The sequence below is a fragment of the Equus caballus genome, chromosome 10 (genome assembly GCF_041296265.1).
Source record: "Equus caballus isolate H_3958 breed thoroughbred chromosome 10, TB-T2T, whole genome shotgun sequence".
Lineage (NCBI taxonomy): Eukaryota > Metazoa > Chordata > Mammalia > Perissodactyla > Equidae > Equus > Equus caballus.
The window spans coordinates 73425518-73448508 of NC_091693.1; the positions used below are offsets into that span (position 1 = coordinate 73425518).

The window sequence follows — 22991 nt, forward strand, 5'->3', positions numbered from 1 at the left end:
GATGAATAAAGAAAGCCAAGGAAAACCCATTACTGTTTTACTGGAGCAATGTGGGGAAAGTCTGGGGATATCATATATACGCATATTATTTATATTTATTCATATTTACTAACAATTTGAAATTTTGTGATAAACATGCTAAAGAAGTAAGTTTGGACATTCCAAGGTGCTTTATTAGCCTCATTCTCCTGATCATTTCTTTTATACACACTTACAGAACAACTGTTTGCTCTTGTTCTTAAAACTTGAGAATTTTGTTGCAGTGATTTAGGATTAGCTCAGACACCTCTTCCTGGAAGCCTTTCTTTTTCTCCTCATTTGGAGCTATGGATTCCATCCCCGTTTACTTTCCTGCAAATACCTGGTATAGCATTTATCATATATGTTTTGGAGCCCCTTAAACTGTGAGCTCCTTGGCAGCAATAACTGTGTCTTGCTATCTTTGAATCCCAGGTCCTAAAACAGAATCTGGATGATAGTAGGAATGCTGAAAATATTTGTGTGGTCAGTTCAATAAAGATAGTACAACAGTGTTATCTAAGAAATTCTAAAAACAGTCACTTTTCAAGACATACCTTTGATACTTGCTAGAGAGCATAGCTGAACATATTTTTATATGGGCTCAGGGGTTAGAAATGTCTATAAGATATATATTCCTTTAAATTCCAAGGAATACTTCTCCCAACCTAAAAAAAAAGTTTACTTAACAGTGATCTGGTCGATTTGACTCATAAATCCAGTCTAATTTAGGCTTCAAGAATTATTTTACCTAGTCCATAGTTAAAATTTATGAGATACTATGTTTTGTATGGTGTACCCAAACCTAAAAACAAAACGTAACAAAAAACAGTTTTAGAAATCCCTATTACTCTATTTTTATTCCCTCTCACTCTCAAAGACGACTATGACTGCTTTCCCACTGTCACTGGATCTGCATTCTTCATTTACTCTTTCCCACAGCTCCAGGTTTAGTTCAGCATTATCTAAAACCACCATTTATCAACAATGGTATCAGAGTTTACTCATCATCAATTCTTCCTCTTTCATCCACTGTCAAGTCACTGTTTATTTCTCAGATTGTCAGACTTTACAGATCAAACATAGACTCCCCCACGTCGGCCTCTGTCATTTATATTTCCTATAGATTAGTTTTATAAGGGGCCCAAAACAATTGCATTCCAAACACCCTTTAACATTAATTATCTTTTCTTTGCACTTATATTAAAAAGTATAGGAATACTTTAAATGATCTCTTTAGAATCTTTATAGGCTTCTAAATGAACAAATCAGAAAAGTAGAGTGAAGCAAACACAAGCCATGTCACAAAGTTGTTGGAAATGAAGTTGTTTGGTCCCCAGTTAATTGTAACTTACTCAGAACTCACTTGGCTTTTGTGGTCATGGTGAGCAAAAGGAGTGAGGGTAAAAAGATTTCTATAGTGGGCATTTGTCACTGCAAATGAGAGACTGTCTGTATTTGAACCCCCTTCCTCTGCTTAAGGAATTCCTTACCGTATGTGACTTGAATATTGGAAATAGAGTCCTCCTCCCATAATGAGCCAAAAAGGTCAGATAATCACTTTCCCAGCTCTGCACAGGCATATGACCTAGGCTCACCTAACCAAAATCGTCCACCTGAAATTTTTAATGTGGAGATAGTGAGGCAGAGATTGGCAGAATTTTTCTTGGCAGGGAGTAGAGATGGGAGTGGGGGTAGCAGCATCCTTTTTCAGTAGCAGCAGTGCCAGCAATGGTATCCAATTTCTGGTTCAGTGGCGGAGGCCAGGGCATCTGTATTCTGTGGTGACACTAGACTGATATGTGATTTGTCTGTGATTCTGGCTATATAGCCTTCCTTTATTCTTGTCTATTTCCAAATCTGGTTCTCCAGGCATTCCTACAATTCTGTGTGTTACCCAACTGTCTTTCAGTAATTCCTTTTCTGCTTAAATCAGCCAGATTTGTTTCCACTGCTTGCAACTAAGAACCTAAACTGATACAACTATTATTTATTGAAATCCTCTTTTTGCCCATGGACTTGACATGCCTTAGTTTATTTCATCTGTTTCTTTCTGTAAAATGGAAATTATTTCCCCCATTTTTATCTTCATTCTATAGAAGAAAAAATTGAGATTAGGAGAGATGAAGGAATAGAAAAATTTATTTTTTTGTTTTACTTTAAACTTATGCTCTTTTTGCAACATTCTACAGAAGAAGCAAACAAATTAAAAAAGAGTTATATTCACAATTTTTTATTCTTTAAATTTCTTTTCTTTAAACTCAGAAAGATATTTTCATAAATTAAAGTCTTCTGTTTAGCTCTTGGTTGATCAGTTTTATAATAGGAATCACAAGCCAATGCTTCTGCACTCAAGTCAGGGAGAGTTTGGGTTAGTCAGTTGCTTTTCTGGAATTCTGGTTTCTTGTCTGTAATGGGAACTTGCCCTTTGCTTTTAATAAACCAAAGAAGGCCAATATCCGTTGCACAGAGGCACACATTGGTGTTTATTGCAGATTTTCTTACCAATGGCATTATTGACATTTTGGACTGCATAATTCTTTGCTGTAGGGGCTGTCCTGTGCATTGTAGGGTATTTAACAGCATCCCTGGCCATTGCCCTCTAGATGCCAGTAGCACTGCCTACCCGCCCCACCCCACCCCCAACCTTTTATTGTCATCAAAAATGTCTCCAGACATTGCCAAATTGCCCCTGCTTAAGAACCACTGGGTTATAGGAAGGAAGAAAGGAAGAGAGGGAGAGAAGGAGGAAGAAAGGGAGGCAGAGAAGGGGGGTAAAGATATAGAAGATAAGAAAGCAAGTCAGGGAGGATCCTGGCTTGAGAATCTGAATGAAGACATAAATCTAATTCAATCCGAATTCAAATGCAAAGCATGTTCCTTGAGCTTGCAATCTTTCCTGTGCTGAAAGACTAAAGCTAGACTCTGGGCTGTTTTTGAACAGAGTTGCTGGGTGAGTTGTTGAGTTTCCTTGCTGGAGAAAATCACTCATTTTCCTTTACTCTTTTTCTTACCTAAAGAAGCCAAGTAATAATGATCGGATAAGGTGTTGTTAAGTCCTTTTTAGAGAAAAGAGAAGTGTGCCTCACACTTAGCCTTAGGGACCCATAAGCTCAAGAGCTAAAAACACAAGCTAAATGTAGGGAACTTTATACCCATGGCCCTTAGTCAACATTTGAAAACTCCAAAAGTCAACAGAAAGTAAGCTAGAAGCTGAGGAATGGTGGCAGCTTTTGTGGCTGCTTCATAGCATAACATAACTGCAAAGGGGCCTGTCACCTCCAGAGCAGATGCAACAAAACGTGCACGTTGTTCGAGCACTCCGGCTACACCTTTCTATTACACTTTCTCTGAAGTTTATAGTCTCAACAAGATTTCGCCTTCTACCTGAGAAAAAATTGACTTCTCAGATTAACCCTAAATAAATAGATGTGGTCCGGGGAACAGATGAATCTTTTATTCTTCAAAACATTCTCAAACTTTTTATGATCAAAGTTATTTATATTTATAACGGTAAAGTCAGGAAACAATCTAAAAATCCAACACTTAGAAAGTAGTTAATCAAATTTAGACAATACTCTTGATGGACTATTAAATGTTTAAAGTTATATTTATGAAGACTATGAAATAATATGGAAAAATATTATAATAGTGAAAAGTGCAGAATATAAAGTTGCATGAGTATGTTTGCAACCTGGTCAAACAGAGTTATTCATAGTGTAAAATAGTGATATATTAGAGACAATACCAAAATTGCAGGAAAGTTATAGAAATACTATGGAAAAGAAGAAAAAATATTAGTGTAATTGCAAGGCTTAGTCAAAGAAAAGGGAATCCTGTGGCCACCAACAGAGGATAGAAAATGGAACTCATCACTGTGCTGAATAACAGAGAAAAATCAGCTTTCATTGACGGCAGATGAGAGGATAGAATTTTGCCAGCAATTCATTCTGAGTAACTAAATATGAATTTACGTTTTTAGCAACACAGGAAAAAAACTAGTGATCAATGAGTATTTCTCTTCGTTGTTTCAAGGCCTAGGCAGAGAAAACAAAAAATATTTGATCTGGAGACAGGATTAAAATTGATTCTTTTCCCTCCTTGCTCTTTTTTTTCCAAATTTTCATTTATTGGAATTACTTTGCTATTTGAAAATCCTAAAAATTAAAAAATAATTATCTTATTAGACAAGAGAAATAAATAAAGTTTGTTGAAAATCAGAATATTGACAGAACACAAATCTCTTATCGCTTCTTGTCTCTGATAGTAGAAGAAAAGAAAACAGAGGGAAAACAATCAGAAAAGAGGAGTGGAAAAGTCTTTTGGGAAATGCACACAGAAATCCTTACTCTGGAAATAAAACGAATTGATTATCAGATGAAAGAAAATTTTGGCTTCAAAATGAAAATTGTAGCAAAGAGAGGTAAGGTCGAAGAGGAGATAAGAGAAGCTTTTGAATATTAGAAAGGGTTTCTTTAGAGCAATCGGCTGAGGCGGACCAGCCTGGGGAAATTCAGGTCTTCCATTTGGGAGGAGAGAGCTTCTGTATACAATCTTTTGCTTAAAATGCTTTCAAATTCCTCACCAGGGGATACCACAGCAAGACAAAAAGCCACAACAAAAGAGCACCCAGGACAAATGAAACTTTCCCTCTTCAGTCCGTTTTCACAACCAACAAGTTCCTCTGAAGAAACTAGAGGCCTTTTCTCCCATTATTACAAATAGATGTCTGATTCTCATTTGAGTCAACAGATTGTTGAATGACAAAAATGTTTTCCAAATATGATATTTGGGTAGGTCAAGTGATAGATGAATTGAGCATGTTATCTGTGGCTCTAACTCTCTCTCCATTGTTTCACCCAGCAATAAAATGTTACTGAAACAACAATAATAAATGGAAAACCTGCCCATTTTCCCTTACTAGTTAACGTGAGAAGAAAACACCTGCCTGTTGCAGTCCTGCAAAAATGGTTTTAATATAGGGTCACAGAAAATTCAAAGGTTTTATAGCCCGCTGTAAAACGGCTCTTTGTCTTTTCCCACTAATTCCCTAGTGTCACATTTAACAAAACAAGGAAACTACAGATAATAGAGGTGTTTGCAGATTAGGCTTCCAAGCCATAAATAACATAGGGTTTTGCTCACCTACAAATATTAAGGCAGCTTATCAATGTTTAAGCTCCTTCTTCTTTGTCATGGTTGCTAACATTTTAACCCGGGCAAATTGAGAATTTTTTCTTACCTGTCTTCTTACATTGACAGAGTACACATTCATAAGATTCTATTATCAGATTTCATGGTATAAAGAGTGAGACATCACCTACACCCTGGCCTGCTACTTGAGAGGCCCTGTTTGGGAAAATGCATCTGCTGTATGCTGTCCTTGTTTTGCTCTCTCTTAGCCATGGTTTCGACCCTAACTGCCCTGGAAGATGTAGCTGTGATGCAGTGCAGTCTGTGCAATGCTACAGGCTAACAGAGGTACCACCAGGTCTTCCTTCCACCACCAAGAGCCTCTACATCAGCCACAGCAAAATTCAACACCTCCAGGTAACTACTCATTCTACACTCAGGTTGCTGCCATTTTATTTTGTGACAGGGCGAGTGTGGGGTTATTAAACTCGATTTAAATAATCAAAACTTAAAAGTGATGGTTATCAAGTTAGGGTAGTTTACAATAGCCACCTGCAAGATGGGTATATGCCTCTGGATATTTCCTTTTAGGGAAGCAGTCAAAAAAATCAGAATCTGTAATTAATGATATTTTATTTCAGTTTTTATTTAGAATTTTTTTTAAATTATGTTGTTGGGAAGCAAAAGTAAAGAAATGGCTCTTTCCTAACAAAAAGAGTTTGAGAGCATATGGCCACTTTATGTCCCCAGGATTAAGAATAAGTCCTTTCAGGGGAAAAACAGAGTTTTATTTATGCCATAGAAGGCACAAGATACTTACAGCGTTATAAGACTATCAAGATGAACCCAGCATATGAGAATTATTCATAAAACTCTACATACCAGGCATCAGTGTCTTTGTGGAAACGTACACAGAAGAAATATAAATTTTGGTTTTGCCACATTCTGCAGTTCTCATTCTTTGTATTTTTAATTACGGCTTTTATTTTCGTGCTTACCTATTCAGAGGGCACAGAAAAGACTGCTGTAGGTTTGTCTGACTTTCATAACATGAAAGAACTTTTGTTTTTGGCCTTTGGTATTTTGAAAGGTTTCAAGAGACCAGGATTGGCATCCTAGTTTTCTCACTAACTAGAGATGTGACCATCTTAGGCAAGCAGTTAAAGGACATCTGCGCCTCACTTTTTACCTGTATGAGATGGCTGGATTAGATTGGTGATCCCAGGCTCCTCCTTCTAGATGGAAAATTCTGTAGTTCTCTGATTTTCTCTTTACTGGTCACTGCTTCTCCCTCATGGATACAGATCCTAAGATAAGAAAATACCTCTCTGTGCTCCAGGTGCAAAAAGGCAGCAGGTGAACGTGCTTTCCTTTCAAATAAAGACACCCCCCCACCACCACCACACACACACACCCCTCTTCCATTTGGTTAAGAAATTTTAATACAGGTGCAGAAACACAGAGAGTTTAAGATACGTGGCATGGTATTTATTTGGAGGCTCAATAAGCACAATAGCCTAGTCGTCATTTGTTTACTTTCCTCTTCTAAGCCAGTCGTGCCTAATGCCAGAGAGCAAGTGTGACCCTGTCAGTCTCAGCAATCAAGCAAGACACCTGGTTAAAGGGCAAAATGCTTAAATATTTGTTCTGAGGACTTGAGATGCCGAGCGCTGGAGTGTCAACTAAGCCTGATGATGACCCTGCGCTGCTGCTTTGCAGACAATAAGATGAAATGCTACCTCGATATGTGTAAATATAGATATATGTATATCACAATTAAAAATGTTTCTATTACACGTTCATATAATTCAACTGTGTTTGGGACTGTGAATGCTGTGATGCTGTGTTTGAGGCTGTGGATAAAAGGTGAAAAATTCACAGTTCCTGCCCATAAGAAAAGAGGGACTTTATCCATTTACCTGTAAAAATTCCTACTTCTTTGAGGTTGATGCCATTGGACTGTAACACTTGCTATTTGCTCTGTCTGTCTCATACTGGGCCCCTGGGCCCTTCCCTCCTAGCTCCTAGTATTCCTCTTTATCCTAAGTCCTGCATTTTCTTGGGTGCCTTCAGTGTCCAATATCCTAGTCTCACACTCCCTTGAACTCATAAAAAAGGTATCTATTTACATTTCCACTTCAACACAGCCGTCTATTCTCTTGTTTATATCATAATCCTCATTATACCTGAAACTTCTCCATTCAAAAATCTTGAATTCCTACATCTACTCTCTGGTCATCATATCCTTTCCTTTTAGCTGCTATACTCTGAACTTATCTCTCCACTTCAAAGAGGCTTGTAACCCTAGATCTACTCATGTCCTCCCAGAAAATCAGTTTGTCTCTTATCTATCTCCTTTCCTACCTCTTCCCTTTTTTGCATCCCACAATTAATTATCTCAACACCTATTCAGCAAAGCCTCACTCTTAAATTAGGGTGATAATTTCCCTTTGTTTCTCCTATACCTGGACAGCTAGGTCCTGCTGGAGAGGATCACACAACCTATCCACATATGTGTGTGTATACGTGTGGTTTGGAACCATTACAAATTTATAGAACCAGCACAAATTCAAGGTCTTCGACCTCATCTGGTTCTTCAGTATCACCCATCTATCCTTTCAGTTCTTCTTCGTCAGATGCCTCCCACATTCCCTCTGCATCTGCCAAAACTTCAGTACGGTTTTGGATTACCTTCTCTTACCTGCCCTCCTTATTCTCACCAAGTGGCTGGGCTCGCATTTTATTGAAAAATCTTGAGAAAACTGAGCCCATTAGTTCTTGATCTCCCTCAATTCCTGTTCACTGTGTCCTAACTTGTCTCCATTTAATTGTGCAAACTCTTTCCTCTAGACAGAGAGGATGGGATGTCCCTCCTTTCAAGGCAACTTCCCTCCCATGCTCTTGATTCCCTCTTTCTTTACCTCCCCAGAGCTTGCTCCATCACTCTCCCCACTCTCATATCTTCAGCTGCTCTTTCCTTACTAGTGCCCTGTTCTAGCCTATAAACATGTTCCTTTCATTACACTAAAATAAAATTCTTTTAATTCTGTGTCTTCTCTTGCTACTATCTCCTTTTATTTGCAAATCTCTGTGAAAGAGTAGTCTGCACTTACTGTCTCCACTTCTTCGCCTCCTCATGGTATATTCTTTACTTGAGTGCTGTCTGGTTTCTACTTACTCTACACAATTAAAACTGTTCTCTCTCAGACATTGGCTCACTCCTATTTTCTTGAAATTCTCACTCTCTTGCCTTCCATGACACCACACTTTTATGTGCTCATTAATCCTCTGTGATATTTCTTTTCTGCCATTTTTGTAGGTTTCTTTTTGTGCACTGCCCCTTATTTTTTGGCTTCTCCAGGAAGTCTCAATCCTTAGCCATTCCTTTTCATACTATGCACACTCTCCTTAGGTGACTTCACTTTATCTAAGCCATGATGGCTCCCATAACTGAGTTTCTAATTCATACCTTTCCCGCATGTATCTGACTAATCCAGCTGCCCACTGGACCTCTTCACCTATATATATAAAAAGGATCTCCAAATAACATGCCCCAAATGGAATTCAATCTTTCTCCCTAAACTTGTGGTTTTTGTGGCTGGTTTATTTCACTTAAAATAATCTCCTCAAAGTTCATCTGTATTGTAGCACGGTCAAAAATTCCTTCCTTTTAAAGGCTAAATAATATTCCATTGTATGTATATACATTTTGTTTATCCTTTCATCAGCTGATGGACATTTGGGTTGTTTCTTCTTTTTGGCTATATGAACAATGCTGTTAAGAACATGCATGTACAAGTTTTTGTATGGACATACGTTTTCATTTCTCTAGAAGTAGAATTTCTGGGCCATATGGGAACTCTATGTTTAACATTTTGAGGAACTGCCAGATTGTTTTCCAAAGTGGCTACATCATTTTGCATTCCCACAGCAATGTATGACAGTTCCAATTTCTCCATATCCTTGCTAACATTTCCTTTTTTTTTTTTTTTTGAGGAAGATTAGCCCTGAGCTAACTACTGCCAATCCTCCTCTTTTTGCTGAGGAAGCCTGGCCCTGAGCTAACATCTGTGCCCATCTTCCCCTACTTTATATGTGGGACGCCTACCACAGCATGGCTTTTGCCAAGTGGTGCCATGTCCGCACCCGGGATCCGAACTGGCGAACCCTGGGCCTCCAAGAAGTGGAACGTGTGAATTTAACTGCTGCGCCACTGGGCCGGCCCCTAATATTTCTTATTTATTTATTTATTTTTGGATCACAGCCATCCTAGTGAGTGTTATGTGGTATCTTATTATGGTTTGATTTGCATATCACTGATGGCTGATGACGTTGAGCAACTTTTCATATGCTTATTGGCCATTTGGTTATCGTCGTTGGAGAAATGTCTATGCAAATCCTTTGCCCATTTTTTAATTGAGTTATTTGGTTTTTTATTAATGAGTTGTAAGAGTTCTTTATATATTCTAAATACAAGTCTTCTATCAGATATATTATTTGAAAAATTTTCTGCCATTCTGTGGGTTGTCTTTTCATTTTATTGATGATGTCCTTTGAAGCACAAAAAATGTTAATTTTCATTAAGTCCATTTTATCTATTTTTTCTTCTTTACCAAATCTAAGGTCAGAACAATTTATGCCAATATTTTCTATTTTCTTCTAAGAGCTTTATAGTTTCAGCTCTTACATTTAGAGGGCAAATAGGAATGTCACTATGGGGGCTGGCCCAGTGGCGCAGTGGTTAAGTTCGCACGTTCTGCTTCTCAGCGGCCTGGGGTTCGCTGGTTCAGATCCCAGGTGCAGACATGGCACCGCTTGGCACACCATGCTGTGGTAGGCATCCCATGTATAAAGTAGAGGAAGATGGGCATGGATATTAGCTCAGGGCCAGTCTTCCTCAGCAAAAAAAAGGAGGACTGACAGCAGTTAGCTCAGGGCTAATCTTCCTCAAAAAAAAAAAAGGAGTGTCATTATGGTGGCAGGCAATTAAAATGACTGTACTTTACCTCTTTTGTGGAAGAGAAGAAGCTATTTCAAACTCCTCCTGGGTAAGAAATATTACAAGCACCAAGTTTATCATTGAGTGGGGGGGTTTGGGGTTATTTTTATACTCTCTCCCTACTTTCTAGAATTTTAAAACTGTTTTCAGAGAACACGTGTTACTTTGATGATCGGAAAAAAATTCCCACATTGTTTTATAAACTCCTTGCTAGCTTAGTTCACACAAGTCTGAGACAGTCAAGTGAGGGTGTGTCAGTTTTGTGTGTACATTGCACCTATAAGGAGCCCAAGAAAGGTGTGAGGCCCTCTCATGCTTGGAGTGGGGCCTGCTTGGAAGTGAAACCAGAAACAAAGCATTTCATGGGGAAGCCGGCAGGAGTTGCCCCTGTGTTCTCCTTCACTTTACTTGCTTATTTTTTTTAAAGTTTTCATATTTTATTACAACTGTTATCTACACGTTTATTAGGCTCACTAAACTGTAAAACTGTGGTGGCAGGGATTATACTAGCCAAGCTTCCTGTGCCTGATTGTTAATACTGTGTCATACTTGTCTTGCTTACGCAACGTTGAAAACACTGCCATCCCCAAGGTCAGCTCTCGGGCAAAAGCATCTCTTTCCACATCTCTCGAGCACAGCCCTGCTTAGGCCCTGGACATGGAAAAACAGGTCTGGCAAAATTTTTTTCCTGTTGCCAGCTCTGCAAATTCAACTGAAAAGTTGAAAAATCAGCGAGTGTCTTCCTCACTGCTTGTGGCAGCAGAATTCTATATTCCTTAGCTAGATGCATGCTATAGCAGTTAAGGTTAAAAATATACTTGTTGGGGTGATAAACCTGGGGTGGAAGCTTACCTTTTCCACTTGTTAGCAAGATATCCTTGGACAGATTATTTCACCTTCTTGAGGCTCAGTTTCCCTCTCAGAAAAGCGAATAATCATGCTCACACACAGGGCTTTGTAAAGATTAAACATAGTAAATACTTAGACAATAGTAGCCATTTTAATTAATAATAATCCAAGGTAATCAGCAATGACTCTGACAAAAAGAAAAGGAAAACGTTCTCTATTCTTCATAAAACAACTATCCACTGGGTTCAGTTAAGAATATGAACTATATTTACTATTCAGACCAGTCCGTGTACCTTACAAATAGAAATGAAGATAAATGGAAGCTCCGATACCACACTTTCTTTGTCCCATCCTCAAATAAATTGCCCATTGAGATCCATGTCATCTCTGAGACTTGCTGCATAGCTAGCAATCTTTTAGGGCTTGTGGTCACTGAGGTAGAAGTGGAAGTACAAGTAACACCTAATTCTTCTCTGGAGAGATCCACAGTCCAAGAGGTAAAGATCTACATCTAGAGTCATTTTTGACTTTATGTGAAAGAAAAGCATAGAAAAGGTCACTTCAGAATGGAGAGTAGATTAAAGAACACTGAGTCTTGGGCAGGTCATTTAATTTTTCTGGCCTAAAATTCTTCATCCCTTAAATGAGGGGATTGTACTAGATACTATCTAAAATCTCTGCTTTTCTAAAACTTTATGATTTATGTCCAGATCTTGAGTCTTTTTTGAAATACATTAATTCTAGACCAAATGTAATAGAAATGCATTAGAGACCATGCTGAAGTTCTTAGCCCTTTCATTTACCAGCTTCAAGTTTCCTCATCTATAACCCAGTGTTGATAATAGCAAAATTGCAGGGTTATTAGGAGAGTGAATGACAGCATATAAAAAAGCACCTGGCACTTGTAGATACACAAGTGTAAGAAAAAAAATTGCTATTATTATTGGGATTAGGTCTAATCAATACAACTGATTAATCATTAAGAAAATATCAAATGTTAGCAGCACTATATAACCCAAGGCAACTGCCAAAACTATTATGATTAAAAATATCTGTTTATGGAAATTTTAACATGAGATCCTTCTACTAGAATATCATGTTAGAAGATGCTTTAACATGTACTTTACCGTAGTTCCCATCACATGTCCTCCCAGAATATAAGTACCTATAATAAATATGTGATGCCAAATTAACCCACTTTGAAGGTGTCAATCATACATTCATATTATAAAAGGGCTCAATTGCACAATTAAATCAAATATTTAAAAACTGTAGGTAGGAAGACATAAAAAATCGTGCATTGCAAATTCCAGCTTAATTCTAAAGCAGGATGAAAATTTTGTGAAGATTTATCAAGCTGAAGAAAACCTGAAACAATTCCTCCTTCTGCTTAAACATGATCTTACTCCAAGAACCAATACCAAGGATTACATTATCCTGGAGAAGAGGTGGATGTCAAGCCAGAAGGTTGGGGAACATGTGGAAAGATAAGAGTGCTTGAACTCGCAAACCATGGAGAAAGTAGATCAGATGTGGTAATTCCTAAAATCCAGGAGAGGAGCAGTACCAGGACTGGGATGTATGTATGAATGAACTTCTTGCTCAACAGAGACAGAGACACATGAATCCTATTTGTGTCTTCACCGATCTTGTTCATCGGTGAAGTGCAAATTGTGGGGTAGGGAGCAGAGAGGTTGGTTTTCCAAAAGATAATATAGTTGAAAACATTTATAGTTGATGAAACATTTATAGTTGATAATATAGTTGAAAACCTAGGCCCATCCTAGTGACAGCAGTATCTAGGACATTTAAAATTTTTGCTTTTAATACTTTAAAAACATTTTTTAAATGTAATTTATAATTTTAAAAAGTCTAAACGATGCAAAATGTATATAGATAGTGAAAATCCCTTGTAATCTTAACAGTTAGCAGCTGTTAATAGCTCGGTAAAAGATTTTCAGTTGTTTCCATTTTTGGCTATTATAAGATGAGGCAACAAAGAACATCTTATTGCATAAATCATTATGCAACTTGTAAGTATTTCTGGCTAGAAGTAAACTTGCTGGGTCAGAGAATATACAGCAAAAGTTGACCAATATTATATATCTACCGATAGTGTGTGAAAGTGCTTAAAATGCTTTTGATGTCTTACACTGTTAGCAATCATAAGTAAAATGAGTCAGGACCTGAGTTTCCACCCGTTTCCAAGAGATAATTTTAAATAGATCCTGAAGGGAGATCTGAAGTATCATTAATATTGAATGATAATGCATACTGTATTTTTTTCACAACAATCTTAATTTACTGCTTTTCTGCCCCCTCCCCACCCCTGCTTTCCTTTTTAGCTCTCTGACTTCACTGGAATGTTGGCTCTAGAAGATTTTATTCTGCTGGCCAGTGGAACAGAGTCAGTGGAAAATGACACTTTCAAAACTCTGAGTAACTTGAAGACCTTAGAACTCTGGAAAAATAAGTTAAGACTAGTCCCCACTGCTCTCCCAGCCAGTCTTGAAGTGCTAAAACTAAGTGATAATTCAATATCTGTCCTTCATGGATCTGATTTTGAAGGACTGGAGAAATTAAAAATCCTTGAACTTAAAAACAACCTGATTTCCTCCCTCTCTCCCAGCATGCTCTCCTCCCTTGTCAGTTTGCAAAGTTTGATGTTGGATGGCAACAATATCGAGTCTGTAGCTGGACCACTGGCACTTCCCCATCTGAAACATATGAGCTTGGAGAATAATAAACTACATCTGATACCAGCTAGCTTCTTCACTTGTCTTCAGTCTTTGCAATTTCTCAGTCTCAGTGGTAACTTTCTGACTAAAATTCCTATGAATCTGCCCAAATCCTTGCTCTCTTTAAAAATGGAGAGAAACCAGCTCAAAGTGGTGAGGTTTCGAGATATGAAACACTTGGAGAATCTTTCCCATCTTTACCTGTCAGAAAATTCACTCTCTTCCATTGATGGGGCACAGCTTCTTGCCAATTTAACGACTCTTGAGTTGTCCCAAAACCGGCTTCAAATTTTGCCCCTCAGACTACCAGCAAGGCTTCAAAAACTTGATATTAGCAATAATCTGATTCAGAGAGTTACAGCGCAAGATTTCCAGGACCTTCGAGAGTTGAAACACTTGTTTCTGGACAACAACATCGTCAGCTTGTTCGAAGCTGGAGCCCTCCAGAGGTGTTCTCAGCTCTCCAACCTGGCCCTGGAGCAGAACCTGCTGCTGTCTATCCCTCTAAAGTAAGTGAGCGCTATCATTTATGGTAACTACTATGAAAGTTGTCTGAAGATTGGGGCAATTAGCACATTATACAAGCAGGGAAAGTAGTCAGAGCAAACACAAATGTTCTGATCAAGGTTACCCAAGGGTTCAGGGTTAGAAGTTTTAAAGGGGCATTTGGAATCTCCAGCCCTCAAACTGAATCCTGCACTAACTTAATTTATCTTGTCTGTGGGACAAGACACCAACAGGTGAGATCTGTATCTGATAATATGCAATGCAGCTTTGGGGAAGTATGCTAACAAACATCATATGGGGATATTACTTGTAAAAGTGTGTTTCAGTTTCTAGGTGTACAGCCTGGATTCAGCAAAAGGCAGACTACAGGAGCTTAGCTACCAGCAAAGCAAGGACATGAGGGAAAAATGAGGGGGCAAATGCAGTAAAATATTTATATTTTAAAAAGCATTGAAATAGTCATAAAAAATTCAAAACTTTATAATTTGTCGTATTTATTTTGAATTACATATTTGAGAACCTCATAGTCTTCTCAGTGCTGTGATCTTTAAAGGACTTAGCCTGACTCTGCTTGTTTCTCTGTGTGTCTGTCTGTGAATGTGTGAGTCCATTTATGTCAGTCTTCCCTTCTATTTTTGGTTGTCTCTTCAGCTTATCTCTCTCTCTCTCTCTCTCTCTCACACACACACACACACACACCCCTTCATACTCTGACACTTAATTTCTCTTTCCAGAGGAGGGAGGAGGGCAAAAGGGGTGATTACGCACATGGGTGTGGAGATGGATGACAATTAGTCTTTGGGTGGTGAACATGATGTAATCTACACAGAAATCAAAAGATAATGATACACCTGAAATCAATACACCTAAAATTTATATAAGGTTATAAACCAACATTACTGCAATAAAAAATAAACTAAAAAAATAATTTCTCTTCCCATTATCCCTCCGTCTATACCCAACCTACTGTACCTATTCTCCCTAACTAGTCATAATCTGTAACTAATATACATATTTACATTAATTGTTGCATTTATTTAAACTTTATTTCATGTTCTACATTTTAAAGTAGATTAAAAAAACACTAGAATAAAGCACTACTATTCTCTTTAAACTGTTTATTATATGTGCCTACCAGTGAATTCTTTTTCCCTTAAGAACTTTATAGAAAAAGAAAAAAGCCTTCTTGCCCTATGTATTATCATTATCAAATTTCCAATAGTTAATATACTAACTTTGGCCTCTGTAGAATCGTATGGCACTCTATTTACTTATTTTCATTGTTAGTTACAATAATTTTTTTTGCCATTGAGAAAGGGAAAAATTATCTTTGATATATATAGATGTTCACTTTTTTTCTAGTTGGAAAAGGGATTTTTTTACTTCACCGCTGTATCCGATGCAAAATATCAAAAAGTGATTTTTTCAACTGAAATCAGTATTTTAAAATATATATTGAGGGTGATTTGAAAGTAATCCATTTCTTTTAATGCAGAAAAATGTACATACAATTAATTTAATTCAACAAATATGTTTGAGCATTTACCATATGCCAGATACTTTAACAGTCTATATATCAGTGTAATAAGAGATAAAACTTCCTGTTCTGAACAGCTTAGATTCTAGCAGGAAAGAGTGACAATAAACAATGAATAAGTACATAATATTTAGATAGTGTTAGGTGTTGACAACAACAAAAAAGGGCAGGATTACCTGGTTCAGGACCATGGCGGGAGGAGCTGGTTGCAATTTTAAATAGGGTAAGCATGGTAACCGTCCTGAAAATGTAAGCTTTGAGCAAAAACTGGAAGGAGGCGAGGATTTCGCCATGAAGCTATTTGGGGCTCAAAGTGGTCAAGACAGAACAGCCAGAACAAATGCCCTAAGGCAAGAACAGGCCTGAGGTGTTTCAAGGCTCCACGACTGGTTGTTACTTAAATAACTTCTCTACTCTGTTGCAAGCCTTATTTTCTGTTACTGCATGCATCTACTGCAAGAAAAAAAAAGCCATGTATAAAATAAAAACTCATAAAACAGGTTTGGGAGTGCCTATATCACGTATGTATTCTCAGTAGGGTAGGACGGCCATGGGCAGAATTGTGAACTGAGGGGCCTTTCCTTTTCAGGTGACTTTTAGAAAGGATTTGGTTAAGTAATCCCATTCAGTTTAATGAGTGAAAAATAGCTTAATTATTTACTCCTGCCAGGGTATCTGTGTTTTTAATAAGTGACTACAGAAAGCACAATGCTTTTACCCAATTGAATGTATAAAGGAATTATAAGCCTGAGCTAGCTGACTTGACAATGGAATTATCTGGAGAACTCTAAAAAAGCATACTCATACCCAGACCTCACTTCAAACCGATTAAATCAGACACCCCAGGGTTGGGGACCAGGCCTCGGTATTTTTAAAAAGCTCCGCACATGAATTTAATGCGTAGCCAGGGTTGAGAATTAGTGGGCAAGGACAATGGGGCAAGGAACATGGACAAGAGTGGGCTTTTTCTATGAGGCTTAAATTAAGCAACACAACTGTCTGCTCTGTCAAGAATTTGGCCAGCTATGAGAGAAAGTTCTTGTAGAGAGTGATTTTCAAATTCTCCATCACCCTCTGCCCCCACTCTCTGGCTTTTCTTTGAATTGGAAAGCGGAATGACCCAGAAAAGTCACTCTGTGGTTTTCCTCCCATAAAGAATTAAAACGCAATAATATCTATTTCTTATATTTGAATTTTAAGACTTTTATTTATGAGCTTTAAACAGTAAACCCTTTCTTTCCTTCTTTTTTATTAACAAGCTTCTTATTCATACATAAAATTATACTTTAATATTCAGTTTTCTATAAATAAACTGTAAACAGAGGCAACCTACTCCTACCACAAACTATTTCCACAAATCCCTTCTTTTGCCCATCATTCTCCATTTGACATTTCATCAAGAAAATAATGGTATATGGTTTTAGGTAATACATATATTCAAATATCTACCATATTTGTCTCAATTTGCTAATTGAGGTAGAAAATAGTACCTAAGGTTTATTAAGTGCTTACTAAGACCAGCAGATGAACTTAGAATCATTTGTTATTTTTTACAACAATCCTGTGAAGGTCGATACGTTGTTTTACCTGTTATTTTACAGATTAGGACATTACTGTTAAGAGGTATCAAGAAACTTGCTCTAAGTCACATCGTCAATAAGTGGTGGAGTGAGGATTGAACACAGTAGTCTAACTCCAGAGCCAGGGAATTTTAGCCACCGCGGGATCCTGCCTCTGAGCTTTACTGTCAACAAGACACTCTATTATTTAGGACTTAGAATGTCTAAGACCTGGGCCTCACGTTTTGCTGCTTCACAGTTCACCAATCTGCAGCTCAGTGAACAAATATGTTACATCTTCTCTTCTTTTCCGCTCCTTGGATAATTCAAATCCAGAATAGCTTTCTACAACCTAACGCGGTCAGTAAACATTTTATCGCACTTATACTCAAGTGCCATCTACTGGCAAAATGGGGTATGCCCCGTTTTAGTCTAAAAAGCAACAACCACCCAAAGAATATACAGCATTTCTAGAAACATGTTTGTCTTAAAATCAGGGCTACTTTTTGATGTACAGCAGACTTATAAAGACAAATTATATCAAAGCAATAAATGACTGCCCCAAAGTCACAAAACTAGGATAATAAGTGATTTCTCCTACAACGCCATTTTGGTTATAATGTGCATAGAAACAAGAAAGAAAAAAAAGGTACTCCTAAAAACCGGTACAATTTTTGGCTATACAGCCCAGAACTGAATAATTCAACTAGTTTAAAAGAAAACTTGGCTTGCTCATTTTCATTAGCTAACATTTATTATGTGACTTCTGTGTACTGAGCACTTTTATCTGTAAGGTGGAAAATCAGAAGCTTTAAGAAGCTAAATAACTTACCTAAAACAACAGACTGGTAAGTAACATGGCCAGAGTTAGAACTAAAGTCTTAATAAGTAGGGACTTTTGAGTGCGCAGTTTATCATATCTTTCCCCAGCTGCGCTCCATTGTTCTGTCAGTAGGAACGGAGGCTGGCTTACTGCTCCGTAGTCTATTAATACTCCATCTTTCCTTAGGGGAAAAAAAGGGACTATTTATAAGAGATTTTCTGTGTAACTTTTAGAGATGTACCTTATAGAAGCTGGTGTGTGCACAAAATTACATTGTCTTGGGGATTAACTTCAAATTGAATTTAATTCTCAAACTGTTAAAATGTATGAAGTGATTTTCCCTAATAAATTAATTTACTTTGCTAGGGAAATTTTGTTCCAAGTAAGGAGAAGTCACTTTAAATAAATAAGACTTTAAAATACCCAAAACCACAAATACTTACATATGTATATCTACTGTATGGTTTAGGATATGAATGCAAATATAAAATACATAAACATAAATATATATAAATATCAATATAAAAGAAAAAACCAAGGGCAAAATTTAGGCTAAGTACCAATAACCTAAAAGGTTAACTTTTTGGAATGAAATTCGTATAAGAATAATACTATAAGAAGCGAAAAGTAATATTGCCATAAAATATGGTTAAATTCATTTGCTTTTGTCTCTTCAACATAGCAATCATATGATTGGGACCACCACAATAAATTTCACTCAATACTAAAAGGCGTGAACATACGTCTAATGTGTTCACACTGTATGAAAATAGCATTTGGATGGTAGTTCAAGGGCCTTTTGAAGGGACTGTTTTTCCTATAAAACTTTCCAACTTCTTGTACTTCAAGAAAAGAATAGCACTTAATATAAAGTTGTATAACAGAAAGATTTTCAGGCTCACAATTGTGATTCTTTCTTGTTTTTTATCAGTGGGCATTAGCATGATATTTTTCACATTGTATCAACAGTTTTAAGAAAACTCCCCCCCCCCATTATAAAGCAATACTTGTTCAAGGTTGAAAACTTAGTGTGCTGAAAAGTAAAAAAGTCACCCATAATTGCTCAACCAGAGCCTATGCCTAGATATAATTTGTTTTTACATATTTGGGATCGTTCAATTTTGTATATTATTTTTTCTACTTAACGTTATAGAGTATTTTTTTCTTTCCCTTTTTTTCTTTCTCTCTGTGTTTTCCAAGTATCGCTCTGGACCCATGGATCTTAATTAATTCAGTGTGTTATGATCATCTACAGTTGCTAGTCTATTTTGATACTCAAATTGTCCCAAATTTTTCTAGTGGGAGCCCTCCAAGCTGGTTCCTATGTTCATGAGACATGACTCCATATCTCTCTTTTTTCAATTGTGGTAAAATACACATAACATAAAATTCTCCATTGTAACGATTTTTAAGTGTACTGTTCAGTAGTAGTAAGTATGTTCACATTGTTTTGCAACTGATCTCTAGAACTTTCTCATCTTGCAAATCTGAAACTCTACACCCATTAAACGACAACTTCCCATTTGCCCCTCCCTCCAGCCCCTGGCAACCACCATTCTACTTTCTGACTTTCTATTTTTATGAATTTGACTACTCAAGATGTGTCATATAAGTGGAATCATACAGGAGTTGTCTTCTTGTGACAGACTTTTTTCACTTAGCGTAATGTCCTCAAGGTTTATTCATTTTGTAGCATTTGTCAGAACTTCCTTCCTTTTTAAGACTGAATAATAATATTCCAATGATGTATATATTGCATTTTGCTTATCCATTGATCTGTCAATGGACACTCAGGTTGCTCCCATGTTTTAGCTACTGCGAGTTCAATATGGATGCATAACATGGATGCAAAAATGCCTCTTCAAGACCCTGCTTTCAGTTCTTTTGGTACATACCCAGACGTGGAATTGCTGGATTATATGGTAATTCTATCTTTAATATTTTGGAGAACCACCATACTGTTTTCCATAGTGACTGCACTATTTTACATTCTCACCAATAGTACACAAAGGTTCCAGTTTCTCCACATCCTTGCCAATACTTGTTACTTTCTGGTTTTTGATAGTGCCATCCTGATGGGTGTTCTACTCATCTTTGAACATTTTATTGCATTCTGGTTCAGAAGTGCCAGCTCACTGCACCCCAGACATGGAATCAGCCATTTCTCCAAGAAGCCTTTGTTCTTTTAAGTGGAAAATGGAATCCTGAAACTAAGATCTGTGTGCTTGGTGTGCTTATGTTATTGGGGGGGGGGGGGCATTGCTATTAGGGCGTAATATTGCTTCTAGGTCTTTTCAGCATACAGATCTAGAAAATATATTTTTTTAAATTATGAATTCACACTGACATTTCAAATTCATATTTAACATTAGAGAGAGTTTTTTCTTCTTTTATTTTATATTTGTATCTTTTTCTCTTACAATGAAAATCTTGATTCATAATAACATTCTCACCTGTTAAGTCAGAAATGACATCTCTGTATGGTTTTATTTTTCATTTCTCTATTCTGAGTATGGTTGTTTATGTGGACTTCAAGTCATGCTTTTTGCCATTTTTCAGTTTTATTTTAAAACCTTTTCTTCTCAACTTTGAAGGGCCCTTTATGTTTAAGGGCCCTTATGTTAGCTCTTTGTCTGGGATGTGAGGTGCAGACGTTTACCCCGGTTTTTGTCATTTGTCTTTTGACTTTGCACATGTCTTTTTCCATACATGACTTTTTAAATTATTTTTAATGTAGTATCTGAACCAGTGAAACCCTGGGCCACCTAAGTGGAGCACATGAGCTTAACCACTCGGCCATGGGGCCAGCCCTGCTCCTGGATTTTTAAGTCATAATTAGAAAAGCTTTCTCACAGAATTAGTATTTTAAAATTTATTTGAGTGGCTGGCCCTGTGGCCAAGTGGTTAAGTTTGTGCACTCTGCTTTGGTGACCCAGGGTTTTGCCAAGTTCGGATCCTGGGTGTGGACATGGCACCACTCATCAGGCCATGCTGAGGCGGCATCCCACATAGCACAACCAGAGGCACTCACAACTAGAATATATAACTATGTACTGGGGGGCTTTGGAGAAGAAGAAGAAAAAAAATTATTTGAAAACATGATTTTTATAATCACATAATAGTTTATTACCCCCTAATTTCTGTATTAGTGGACATTAGTCTTTTATCATTTTTTGCCATTATAAATATGATCAAATATGTGACAAACATATTTGTAAATAAATCTCTATTCGCTTCTCCTATTATTTCCTAGGTCAAAAGGCATGACATTATTTAAATACAACACATGGTGCCAAATTAAAGTGATACCAACTTACACTCCCACTATCTAGTTTGATACATACAAATATTGTGTCCTTTTTTGTTTGCTTTTTATATTCATGAAGAATAACACTTTCTTCATATTTTTACTTCTATAAATTATTGATTCATAGCCTTTGCCAACTAAAGAATTGGCAACTTAGTGTTTTTCTTATCAATTTGTTTATGTGACCCTGTTTGACAAGAAAAAAAATAGAGTTTTATGACCAGGAACCAGAAAAAATCAAAGGATTAGAAAACTAGACTTATGAGGAAGGGTTAAGACCTATAGGTAAGACTGAGATTTGTGCTTAAAATTACTTTTTAAAAGTAAAGCTACTTTCTAGATTCAGAAGTGACAGAACTATACAGAAAAGGTGGGTGTCGTTCAGTCCATGGCAGTTGTGGAATGATGGTCACGACCTCCTCTCCCATCCTGTTTCTGTGCTTTTGCAGGCTCCCAGAGACCTTAGCCAGGCTGGACCTAAAAGGCAATGCCATCCAGGGCATTGCTGAGAGGGAGCTCAAGGATCTAAAGCAGCTTCAGGTTCTAAACCTCAGGAACAACAAGATCTCTGCCTTAGACCTCAAAGCCCTGGAGGGGCTGCCTCGTCTCAGACACCTGTATCTGGATGGAAATCCATGGAATTGCACGTGCAGCCTCCTAAAAGCGAGGGAGGTCCTGAAGGCCAAGGGCACAGATGTGAGGGGAGGACAATGTGCAGCACCAGCTGAACGACAAGGGGAGAGCTGGATGTCTTCCAAGAAGATCATGCGGCAATGTGAGCATCACTTACATCTGACCGAGAAAAACAAAGAAACCAAGAAGAAATCAAAACCTGAAGAGCACTCCAGTAGCAGAATCAACATGGAGGATGATGATTATGATTACGAAATAGATTAAGTATGAGCTTTGTTTACAGTTTAGAAATAGGTTTTTTTTTTTTTTAATAGACTTCATTTTTAGAGCAGTTTTAGGTTCACAGCAAAATTGAGAGGAAGGTACAGGGATTTCCCATGTATCCCCCACCCCTAGTCATGCATAACCTCCGCCATTATCAACATCCTCCACCAGGGTGGTACATTTGTTACTATCAATGAATCTACATTGACACATCATAATCACCTAAAGTCCATAGTTTGTCTTAGGGTTCACTCTTGGTGTTGTACATTCTAGGGGTTTGGACGATGTATAATGACTTATATCCACCATTGTAGAATCATACAAAGTGCCCTAAAAATCCTCCGTGCTTCAAAAAAGATTTTTAATGTTCAATCTCTTAAGCAGAAATATACTATGTATTTAGATATGAAAGACTCTTTTTGGTAAGTTTTTCTTTTTTTTTTTTTTAAAGAATGAAATGAGGGTTAAGATAAGTTGAAGTAGGGGGAGGAAAGTAGAAAGGAACAATGATAAGAAGATGTAAGATTCCTTCTATTTTAAAAGTGAAATTTTTGTGTTTTATACTGAAATCTGGACAAATAATAATGCCAAATAAAATCACCATCTGGCTAACTTTCTGTAAAT

General features: G+C 37.3%; 1 protein-coding gene and 1 long non-coding RNA gene across 2 annotated transcripts; one reads left to right on the forward strand and one right to left on the reverse strand.

Moving 5' to 3' along the window:
* Positions 1 to 1982: 1982 nt before the first annotated feature.
* LOC138916010 (uncharacterized) lies at positions 1983 to 16091 on the reverse strand. The gene is made up of 4 exons (XR_011422624.1): positions 15958 to 16091; positions 11003 to 11103; positions 6341 to 6458; positions 1983 to 2111 (listed from the first exon to the last, which is right to left on the reverse strand). It is a non-coding gene; the product is annotated as an uncharacterized lncRNA (long non-coding RNA).
* NEPN (nephrocan) lies at positions 5296 to 22979 on the forward strand. The gene is made up of 3 exons (XM_001504159.3): positions 5296 to 5568; positions 13345 to 14246; positions 21920 to 22979. The coding sequence occupies exons 1-3, from the start codon at positions 5380 to 5382 to the stop codon at positions 22365 to 22367; spliced, it is 1539 nt and encodes a 512-aa protein (XP_001504209.1). The 5' UTR covers positions 5296 to 5379; the 3' UTR covers positions 22368 to 22979.
* Positions 22980 to 22991: the final 12 nt, after the last annotated feature.